The 11,988-nt window shown below is 27.2% G+C and overlaps 1 protein-coding gene across 1 annotated transcript in view; it reads right to left on the reverse strand.

The window, feature by feature from the left end:
• LOC117167240 (kinesin-like protein KIF3A) overlaps positions 1-11,429 on the reverse strand; it is a 32,224-nt gene extending 20,795 nt beyond the window's left edge. Inside the window, exons 1-7 of the mRNA XM_033352026.1 lie at positions 11,326-11,429; positions 11,132-11,250; positions 9,225-9,299; positions 9,096-9,138; positions 8,883-8,987; positions 8,671-8,789; positions 1,126-1,242 (exon numbers count right to left, since the gene is read on the reverse strand). Of these exons, the coding sequence (XP_033207917.1) occupies positions 1,126-1,242; positions 8,671-8,789; positions 8,883-8,987; positions 9,096-9,138; positions 9,225-9,299; positions 11,132-11,250; positions 11,326-11,391 (644 nt within the window). The 5' untranslated portion in view covers positions 11,392-11,429. The remainder of the gene's footprint in view (positions 1-1,125; positions 1,243-8,670; positions 8,790-8,882; positions 8,988-9,095; positions 9,139-9,224; positions 9,300-11,131; positions 11,251-11,325) is intronic.
• Between the last annotated feature and the right edge of the window lie 559 nt (positions 11,430-11,988).

The raw sequence follows: 11,988 nt of genomic DNA on the forward strand, positions 1-11,988 counted from the left end.
CTGCACTTAAAAAACTATATTCAGACCTGACACATAAAAAATTGGATAATTTTTTTTATTTCTCAATAAAAAAAAGAAAGTATTTTTCAGCTGTTACTTAACTCTATCGAACTATGAAAGGAAAATCCTAAAATAAGCAAACGCCTGCGAGAAAAACTCTTTTCAATGGTGCGATGCGTCCTTAAAACCAAAAATATCGACTCACAAAAAGAGTAGCATAATTTTAAAAAAATTTATAAATTAAACGAGGAAGTAACTTTAGACTATAAGGTAGCTTAATAAACTCGTAAAAAACAGGCAAAAAGAAATAATCACATTAAAAAAATACCGAATATGGTTTTTAACCCACTTCCACATCGAACTGGACCATAATCTTTTACGGGGATATAAGTTAGTTCAAACCAATTAGTTTAAGCCAATAATTAATATTTAAATTTATTTAAACAATTAATTAAAATCTATTAACATATAACCTTAGAGAAACATTTATTCGGTTTATATTTCTTTCTATATAATAAATTCCTTCTTATTTTTTAAGGTTTACTTATCTCGATCTGATTTTTTAAATATAACAGAATATTCCACTGGAAAAAATTTATTTTTTCAGTCCTATTCAAATTCAGTAATATTATTTTATTATTATTATTCGCTGTGACATTTAATACTATCTTGTACAACACCAATATTTTCAAATATTTGGTGAATTCTCATATTGTGATTACGGTATTACTTTTTGAATAAACGAATAAAAATAAAAACTAGAAATTATTTAGGACTAATTTTTTTTATAAATCTACATTTTATGAGTAAATTAATGCATACGTTACATTGAAATTCTCAACACAATTCCGTTGAAAATCAGAAAATATGTAAAAAGAAGCAATTATTTAACAAACAAAATTTTGATAATGTTGGTCTGTTTTGGGCTAAATGCAAATGCTTTTTGGTCTCGCCTGATAGATGTTCCAAAAGTTTTTAAACACTTTACACTTTGTTTGTAAGACATGAAGAAAAATATTGTTTGATTATAATATTTTCCCTTATGAATATAATAATTTAATTTAAATTTTGCAAAGTGGCATGTCGCTACTAAAGTAGCGTTATTATTAACCTTCCCTGGCTCACCGGTTGGTATCTCCAACAAAGAGTAAATCAAGCGCATCCTTTTCATTTGAGACGGACCAGAAGCTCAGGTTCTTCAGGTGCAATGTACCTGCCTCGTCTTCCTGAATGGTAACTCTTCTACACAGGAAGGTTCAAAAGTTATTGGACCGTGCAAGCATTAAAACATTTCTTTTTTCACAAAAATTCAAACATTTTATTAATGAAGCATTTAATTTTATGGATCTAATTCATTACATGAACGATGTAATTGATTCATTAATATATATATGCAGTACTTAAACCTAAAAGAAAAGTTATTTCATAATCTTTCATTATTGTCATGAAGAAACTTAATTTAACTAGATAAACAAACACGCGCACGATTATTTTTGTTGTCTCGCGCTCATTTTGATTTAAAATATAAATTTAATATTGACGTATAGAATTCCTGAAAATCAAACCAAGAATCCAACTATTAAATTACAGTGGGGACATTTTGTGGTGGTACTCCAAACTTGGTCGTTGAATTCTTCGTTTTATTTTCAGGAATTCTATACAATAACTTGATAATTGGACTTTAGATTTGATTTCAGATTTGATTTTAATCTCTGTAAAATTTCTTAAATTTTAGAATAATAATACAAAGGGTTCTGTATTTTATAGTATCTAGTGGATATCTAAAATAAAAAGAAAAGCAAGGAAAATATTTTTGACAATCGACGATAACTTTAGAATTAATATATAATATTTTTAAAGCTTATCATTTTTGATAAAAATAATCGATTTCTGGTAACAACGCTACGATACTCTATTATTGTCTAAATATTGTAAATATTTCTTGTTGTTTAATGATTTTTTTCAACAATAGCAATTGTAGAGAAAAACCCTTCACATAACATAAAAAAATGGTTAAAGATAGCCATTCTAATTTTTTTTAAATAATCGATATTCGGTATGAATGTTAACATAACCCAAAATTATTCAAAAATTGTGAATCTTGTTCAAATTATAACGGTTTTTGTTTGAAATGCAAATTTTCGACGAAAAACGATATCATAACATATCAAAAAATGGCCCCAATTTATAAATCTTCTTTGAAATTAAATTATTTTTGTTTTAAAAAACATATTCATGATGAAAAACGTTAACATAAACTTAAATGGTTCAAAAATTTTTTATCTTCTTTGAAATCTGTACTTATTTCCCATTAAAAACGCAACGATAACGTATATTTGTACACAAAATTTTAATCTTTTTTGAAATATCTAATGATTTTTAACTTGAAAATTCATATTTCCGGTGTAAATCAACAACATAACCTAAAATTGTCGAAAGATGAGCTTACAAACACAACCTGAAGATCTAAAAAATTGTAAGTATTCCCTGAAATTTAATAATTTTTATTTTAAAATTCCAGTAATTTCGAAATGTAATGAATTTATTCAGGGCTTCTCCAAAAATAACTTACGATGATTTAAGGGGTAAAAAAGATTATTCTTGAACAAAAGATATTTTGTCTTTTAAATTATTATATTATATTATTATATATTATTTTTTACTGAAAATTTTGAATTAAAAAAAAGTAGATAAATTTTCAACCACGCAGTTGAATAATTTTGAAAGTAAAATGATAAATTTTTCACAAAAAGTGAAATACTTACATTTTCATGTGCAAAATTATTTTAAATTAAAAAAATAATTTCTATCACAAAACAGTTCAATTTGCAGATAAATGTTCAGACTTTCATTAATAAAAAGTTTTTCATAAAAACGCGAATTTCCAAAAAAATTATTTTAATTTTTATCTGAAGAGATAAATATTCAACTTGAATCACGCATCTTCATCTCGAAAAATGAAATTTTATGAAAGAAATCCAAATTTTAATCAAGGAATTGAAGTTTCAATCTAACAGTATAAATTTTTGATAAAAAATGTAATAGTTTATATTTTAACTAACAAAAAATTTAGTTTAAAATCAAGAACAGTTGAATTAAATCAAAGAATATGGATGTTCGAAAAAATCCCTAAATACTAAACTGCTACTAAATGAAATTAATGAAATTTCGACAAAAAGTGATAAATTTGCAACCGAAAATGAAGCACTTGAATTTTTAGCTCAAAAAATTATTTTTAAACAAAATAGTTAAATTTTCAACGAAGCGAATTATTTTTTTTTAATATTTAAATTTTTAAGAAAATAATTAAATTTTTAACTATAATGATGATTTTTAGGCAAAAATTTAATAGTAGAATTTTCAACCGAAAATAGTTAGATTTTTAACGAAAAATAGTTGGATTTTCTTATTCATTTCTATTAATTTAGTTTGCATTTAAAAGGAAAAACATGAAAAGCGGGAAAGACTGTGAAACTTAGATAACTAAATAGAAATTTGGATTAGTTATGGACTAAAGAATAATAATTTTAAAAAACAGTGAAGTTTATTTTTAAAACTTCTAAAATATTAGATTAGCAAAATGGAAATTTTGCTTGGAAAATAAAATTAATTCTGCATTGCATAATTTTTACCGGGTCTAAATAACTATAACACTGTGTTACAAAACAAAAAATACTAAATGAATCGTTCATTTTTGCAAGATTCTTCAAATTTGACTGCGTCTTAATAGTATTGTTTGATTTCCAAGATTCCTCTCCTCTTAGTAGCTTAAAAGTCCGTCAAATTCCGCGTAGAATGAGCTATTTTAAATTAAAACCGGTCGCAATTTCAGTGACTTTAACGAATTTTTTAATTTTCCGAATTTTCAAGATGAATTCTCATAGAAAACTTAAGTCAAATTTTCACTTGTTCGTTGCAGAACTATGTAGTTATAATTGGAGAAATGTATAATCGTAAAAAGACCCGAAAGTTAAAAGTACAAGAAGAAATATTCAAACCAAAAATTATGACGCATGTCAAGGGGTATAATAAATTGGTTTCAAAAACAGGAAAAAATTTAAAAACTCAAAAATCTTTACTCGATCTTTTCCTTTAGTTCAATTTATTTTCTGCTTTGCGTTTAAGTGACCGCAGTAGTTAGAGAGCATGCTGATGGAACTCCTTCCTTTTGGAAACGTTTTTCAATAGCTGCAGATGTTCTTTTCAATTATTCAGTATTGTTGATTACTGGTCCATCAGACCATTGGACCACCAGACTAGTAATAAAGAACATTGATTAATTTAAAAATAACATCTTTACTTATTAATAATCCTGCTCAACACCTAACATCTTAAAGAAAATTTTCCATTAGCTTCCATTTCTTGATGGAATCGGTCACCCTGCTCAGAACCGAGCTGGTCAAGATTGTCCGTTAAAAAATCCAAATGTGAGTGCAAAAAGTAGATTTTGATAGACATTTTGCACTTCATTTCATCGTAGGCGTTCAAAAATTTGTTTACGATGCATGAGGTAGTGAATCTTTTTCAAGCACACAGCATCCAATTTGCTTCCGAATTCATTGTCCCGCGTAAGTTTTTGAATTTGAGGCTTAACTACGATCCCTGAAATTACCGAAAACAGCTATCTGATGGAAATGAATGAAGGAAAGAAGCTGTTAACTGTCAAGAAATGAGAATGTCGAGTACCTCCTTTGAGCTTAGTGTCACTCATTTTTGGAAAAGCTACTTCTTTAAGATAACAAAATGCTTGGCCGTCGACTTTCATTTCAAAACATTTTTTTAACCAATCCTGAAGAATCCACGCAATGGCCACTCACTTCTTGCATATTTATATGGCGCACGACTATTCCATTCGCAAACATAGTATGGGTGCTTTGTGTACCCACCTTGAATTCCAAACAGAATTGTAAGAACTTTTAAATCGCGCAACTGTTTAGAAGAAGAATTTTCTCTAATGTTTCGCATGTTTCCTTCATCTCTATTGAAGTTAGGAATCTCCAGTTAAAATAAGAAATATCTCAGTTCGGTTTTAATCCTTCACTGTACTTCCGAGCTATTAAAAGATTTGTAAAACTTTCACAAAACCTATTAGAGGTCCTAGCTTGTTGATTACTTCTGAATTTTACAAAAACTTTTTTTGACTTATTGAGGTAGTAAAATCTCCTGTGATTTATAAGTTAAAGTAAAATGTCCACTGCAACGAACAAGTGAAAATTTCACTTCAGTTTTGGTACACTTCACTTCAGGTTTCACTTCAGGTATGCCCCTTTTCTGAACCAAGACATTTTTTAACGAAGAAAAATAAATGGTTCTACTTTATGTTTCATTTGCTTATGGCATTTCTAGCTCGAACATCGACTGAATTATTTCACTCGCCTCGACCTGAGTGGAAATTTAAGTCGGGCGCTGGTCATTCTACGATTGGAGAGCCCGGCTTTAAGCCGGGAGCTGGCCAGGTAGCCCGACTTTAAGTCAGGCTGTGGCCGGGGCTTCTGGTTGGAATCCGGCCAGCATCGTCACGCTGCGCTGGCCAGCGTATGGCCATGGAGCATGGCCGGCAGCTGGCCAGGGAGCCCGACCGTGGCCCGGACAGGACCAATTCGCGCTTTGCTAGATTTAAATGTTTCGGGTTTCAATTGTATGAAGAGCAGGTGCACTGAATTAGAGGATCAATTTGATTCTTTTTTACTGCAGAAAAAAAGCATATTAGTATATGAAATTCCACACGCCCAGCACACAACAAACATTTACTATTTTCACGTAGTCGTTGAGACAAAAAAGTGATTTAAAAAATCAATATTAAATGATTGCGAGTATTTTGACTTTAAATATTCATAATCCTGTTCAGAGGAAATACATAAATTACATTTTTAAACACTATATTACAAATAAGATTTCTAACGCTACGGGTTATCGAACCTACATATCTATACCTAAATCTAGCCTAAATCGTTGAAAAAGCCACCCTCATAAGATACAGTTCAGAAAAATTAATGTACTAAATTTTAATTTCTCTTTTTCTCATTATTTATTATTATGCGACGTTATGTAAATATAAAATACACGAACTGTAAATGTAATTTTTTATGAACATTAAAAATTTTTAACAACGGAACTCAGAAATTTGATCGTGAATGTTGACAATTTCTTAATAATCAAATTTTTTTAACTTTCGTGTAAGGTTTGGTTTTTAGGTGCTTTCTACTATTTTAGAACGTTTAAGATTGATATAAAATGTAAATTTTTTTTTGAACATTTTCAATTTATCATAAAGATGGAACTTATGATCTTTTTCTTAAAAAAATTTAAATTATATATTTTTCAAAAATTTTGAAATTTGCATAAGGTAATTGTAAAATCACGCCAAAAGACTCGTTGTTTCGTGGATTTTGTTACTTGATTTTTATATTATATATCAGTTATTATATTATTTAAAATTTGTTATTAATCGTTTAGAAAAGTTAAAACAATTATAAATTTAGTATCTGTATAATGTTTTTTGCTGTCATTAATTTATAGTTTTATTATAATCTCTATTTGAAAATGTTTAATATACATTTATCACGATTCGAGATTTTTATACACATCCATTTCTTAATGAAATCAGAAAAAGTAATTAAGTTATAAATAGAATTTAACAATTTTATTATTGCCAATTAGCACCCGGCCAGCTACCATCTGATCATTCGATCATAATATTTGCCCGATCAGAGCCCAGTCAGCCCCAGCTGGGGTTTTGACATAAATGTTGCCTAGCGAGTCTCCGACCAGCCCAAAAGAATTCATAAAGTTTTTAAGATATTAAAAAAAAATTCACAAACCATTCAAAGATTTGCAATTTTTTTAAAGATTTCAAAAGATCTCACACTAATATGAAGATCTGACATAGATTCTACATACTTAACAATATGTCAAGAAATCCACAAAGATTTCAAACTATTTAAAGGATTACATAAAAGTTCCAAAGATTTTCATGTTGTCAAATTAACACAACAGATTTCATCAAGATTTCACAAATATTTCAAAGAATTCATAAGGTTTTTGAAATATTTTTAAACATTTCTCAAAGACTTAAAAAATGTTGAAAAAATTTCAAAACACACTAAAGATTTCACACAATTTTCAAGATCTAACATAGATTTTAGATAAAAATAATTATTTCGGCTGCACATATCCTTTTAAATTTACACATATTTATGTTCTAAACGTTTTTAAAATCAACAAATATCGTGTTTCGTATCAAATTTATCAGGATAAACCAAATTATCTGAAAATGTATCATTGGAAAAGCCTAGTAGTGTATTAACACAAATGTTCTCTTGTTATGTTTATACATTTTAATAAAAAAAATGGTCTCTAAAGAAGGATCTTTTGTCCTGAGTTAAAACGTTTCCAACGTATAAAATTTTTTATCTTCATACATGAATAGACAAATTTACATACATAAATTTCGAAGGGGAATTATAAAACCAGTTGTGTTTTTATGATATGACTTTATATGAGTCTTATTACTGATTTATTTATTACTTATTACTTATTATACATTAAAATTTTATGAAATTTAAAAAATATATCGTAGTCAAAGTAATTTAAGTATGTATGCACTTTCGATTATTTATATGCCCCGAAAAATATATTTTCTTTACCATCCGCGGAAATTAGAAACTACAAAATTTTGAAAATCTACTTTAAAAAATAAAAAGTAAAATTAGTGTTCAATTCCTTAAACTCCAAATTACTTGAAAATATACATATCCTCTTACCTTTCTGTTTCAAATATTCTACTGTTATAATTGGCAAAATAAACTTTTCATTGGAACAAAATGGCATACTGACACAGTGAAGTTAAATCTTAAAAAATCGAAACATAGTCGTGTTTGATATCAAATTAATCAGTAATGGACAGATAAGTATACTGTGAAATCTTATTTCGACTTGAACTATTAAATAAAGAACGCTATTTAGTATTAGGGCTCAGAGTGGAAAAAGAACGCTCCCGTGAGCTGTGCTCTCTGCTAGGGCACATCTGTTGTATTCCTCAGAAAAAACCGAGGCGAGAAACGAGGAAGGACACCACGAGACGAGGAAGAATGAGACGAGGTAAAACGAGACGAGAAATACCGAGACAGGAGGTAACTATCGTCCCGTCTCGTCTCGTTCCTCGGGATCTCTCGCTCGATGGCAACACTAAATATTTATCAAATATTTCAAATATTTCATGAAGATTTTGGATAGATTTGAAAGATTTCACAAATATTTTCCAAAGATTTCATTAATTTCAAAAATATTATCAAAAATATACCAACAAATTTAAAAAATATTTTCAAATGGTTTTATTGATTTCCCAAACATTTAAAAGATTTCTAATATTTCGCAAAGATTTGAAATATTTCGCAAAGATTTCAACCATTTCAAAAATATTTTAAAAATATTTTCAAAGGGTGTTAATAATTTCCCAAAAATTTCAAACATTTCGAATGTTTCGCAAAGATTTCAACAATTTCGAAAATATACCAAGTTTTTCGAATATATTTTCAAAAGGTTTTAATGATTTCCCAAACATTTCAAAGATTTATAATGTAATTGTAAAAGTGATTGATCGCTGCCGCAAAGTGTAATTTAAGTAAATCGTTTATAATATTTTGTACAAAAATATTCTTTGGTACTTACGGCAAATCCTCCAATTTTGTTGCTATTGTCCATTCTTGTTTTCTATTCAGTAAATCATAGCCATTTTCATTATAAATCTCCAAATAAGATACTTCCATGGAGTAAAGGTTTTCTGGATGCTGCATAATGCAATTTTTAAGAATTCGATATTTATCATTTCCATATATTGACTCATGAATTATGCTTTAAATCACAAAAATGTATTATTTCACCTTCTTGACAATATCAAAAAGATATTGCAAAGTTCTCGGCAATATCCCTCGCAATCCATAATTTTTTTGATCCCCAGTTATCGAAAAAGTCTTTCCACTTCCTGTCTGAATTTATAAATTGGAAATTAATGATAAAGCATTATCTGGCATTTAAATATCGCTTTAAGAATATATGTTAATTGTTAGATAAAAAATTGTTTACTTAATTCTAACCTGACCGTATGCAAAAATCGTCCCATTATATCCATCCAGGACGCTGAAGCGAAACACTCAAAACAGCAAATTTTATAAGAAAAAAAATGTTACGTGAATAGAAATAGAAGATTGGTAATCATTAATCACCTGTGAATCACCGGTTTGGCAACTTCATCAAAAACGATTGCTTGCTCTATACTTTCTTCATAAATTTTGAAGAATCTGAGGTAAGCAATTTACAATTAGATTGGTTTTGTGCTCTTTATATAGAGATTAGTGAAAACTTAATTCAATAATAAAGTTTTTAACTGATAAATTGGTTATTTGATTAATTTAATTTATTGAAACAGTAAGATAAATTGTAATAGTCTCACTAAAACTGAAAAAAGAATAATTTTCTATTGTATTGATGATACTCATAAGAGGTCAAAATGCTTTTAAAAATTAGGAATAAGGTCATTTTTGAAGACAATCGAGGAATAAATTCCGTTAAATAAAAAAAATGGGGGTACTCCATATATTATATTAAATTTTGAAGGCTCTAAATTCCTAAGATTTCATGTAGAAATATTGAAATTTCTACAAAAGATATGAATTTTGAAACAAGTAAGTATATTTCCAAACAAAAAGATGAATTTTTGATTTAAATAGAGAATCTTTACCTGAAGAGATAAATTTCCAAATAAAAGAAAGAATCTTGAACAAATATATTAATATGTAACAGTGTCAACAACAACCGAGTCCATTTTCAACCAAATTGTTGATTTTTCAAATAAAAAGGATAAATTTTAAAATTAATAATGGAATTTACAACTAGAAAAGACCAATTTTAAACCAAAAATACCATAGTTGAATTTTTAGTTGAAAGAGTTAACTGTCACAACAAAATTTGTAATGCAATATTTTAATTTTTAAACAAAAATATGAATTAAATAGAAAGTAGAATCAATAAAATAGTTTAAGCTTTTACTCCAAGGGGGATTTTTTCAAACTAACCTAGAGTTATGAATTAAAAAAAATAATAATAATTTTCAACCAAATAGTTGAATTTAAAAGCCAAAGACAATGAATTTAATATATTTAAAAAAATAGAATATAGTTAAATTCAGTTAAAAAAAAGTTAATTTAAAATTAAAAAAAAAAAGAATTTTCATCAATATAGGTACGTTTTTCACCAAATCTTTTCAACCAAAGTGATAAATTTATTAATAAAATGATCAATCTTCAAATAAAATAGATAACTGTAATAACAAAAATATTAATTTTATACAAATAACTGCGGTTTTTCAAATAAAAAGGATCTATTTTTACAAAAAAATGGAATATTTAATATTAAAATTTAAAAACTTCATTTTCAAAAAACACAAAAAACAATCAACAACTAAATGATTACATCTTCAAATAACACAGATTAATTTTCAACTCATCAGTTTTATTCTTAACCAAAAATATGAATTTTTAAGAAATGAGAATTTTTAAACAAAAAAGATTTTTTAGTGCCAAAACAAAAAAAAGTTGCATCCAAATTGTTAAATTTTTAGGTCCAAAGAATTTTTCAATTATAAAGGATGACTTTTTAACAAACTTATAAAACTTCGACAAAAAAATCAATTTCTTGATCAGGAAATATAAAGTATTGACTAAAAATATAGAAGGAGACTTTTTATTAAAACACCCTGTTTCGTACCAGTTATTTTCTCATATTACCATTATTTAAAGAATTATAAAGTTTTACTTTTCACAAAGAATATGAACAAATTAAATATTTCTTACAAGAAATTAAATCTTTTTTTTTACATCAAAAATTAAATTAAAAAGGATTAAGAAATATATAATTTTTAAATCAGATAGTGTGCGGGCGTATAGCAATAAATTCTAATTAAATCAATCAATTTTTCACTAATTATCAGTGACTGTATTCTAGATACAGCAATCAGTAGAATTTAATTGAGAATCAATTATATTTTACTAATTTAAATTTAGAGAGTCTATTAACTTATATTAAAGTGTTAATTTTCTCCAGAAATAAATTTTTATTTTTGATCATTTCTTACGAAAAATTCCATGATTCTGGTCTATTATCAATGTACTCATTGCTGATTCTTGGAGGTGCTGTTAAAACTAAAAAATCTTCGTTTACGTGTTCCTTTGGGCGATGATAAACTTCATGAGTCTAGGGAATCAGTATTTAGGTTATAATATAAAATACTGAATATTTTGGGAATAATTTCATATTCAAAATACGTACTGTGACTCTTTTTCGAGATCTCTCTGGCTTTAGACGTGCATAAACTTTGATGGCATTTTTAACCATAACTTGAACCCAACTTTTATATTTGCATCGTAATCTAAAGGTTATCACGTCATCACGTGTCAATCTAAAGATGTGAAGTTAATCACATATCACGTATAATTTTAATACAGTGGGAAAGATCAAAAGTTTGCCTCATAACACGTATCTCACTTAGATTACCTAATTATCAAATTAAAATATTTTCTTTCATTTAAAGTACTATGAAATCTAATTAATACTGATATATTAATATAAACATTAAAATAGCTATACTGAATTTTATGCAATTTCAATTTAATTAAAATTTTTATTTTAACTGAATTTCAGGCATCCGTAACTTTCATTCAAATATACGATTTTATCCCAGTAGAAATTAGCAGAAAGGAAAAAACTAATAAGTTAATATTGGATCTTACGCCGTAAGAAGATTTTTTTAAAAGACATTCTAAAATTGTAAGCCTTCTTTCGACACTGATCCATTTTGCAGACTTTTTAATGTGTATCATTTTAACTGTTGTAATTTTGATTTTTTAATCGTTCAATTTTTTAAATTTAAGTTGAGGACTCTTCAATTTTAAAGTTGTATAAATAATACAAAATAAAAATAAAATTTTTTTA

Source organism: Belonocnema kinseyi, chromosome 2 (assembly GCF_010883055.1).
Source record: "Belonocnema kinseyi isolate 2016_QV_RU_SX_M_011 chromosome 2, B_treatae_v1, whole genome shotgun sequence".
Taxonomy (NCBI): Eukaryota; Metazoa; Arthropoda; class Insecta; order Hymenoptera; family Cynipidae; genus Belonocnema; species Belonocnema kinseyi.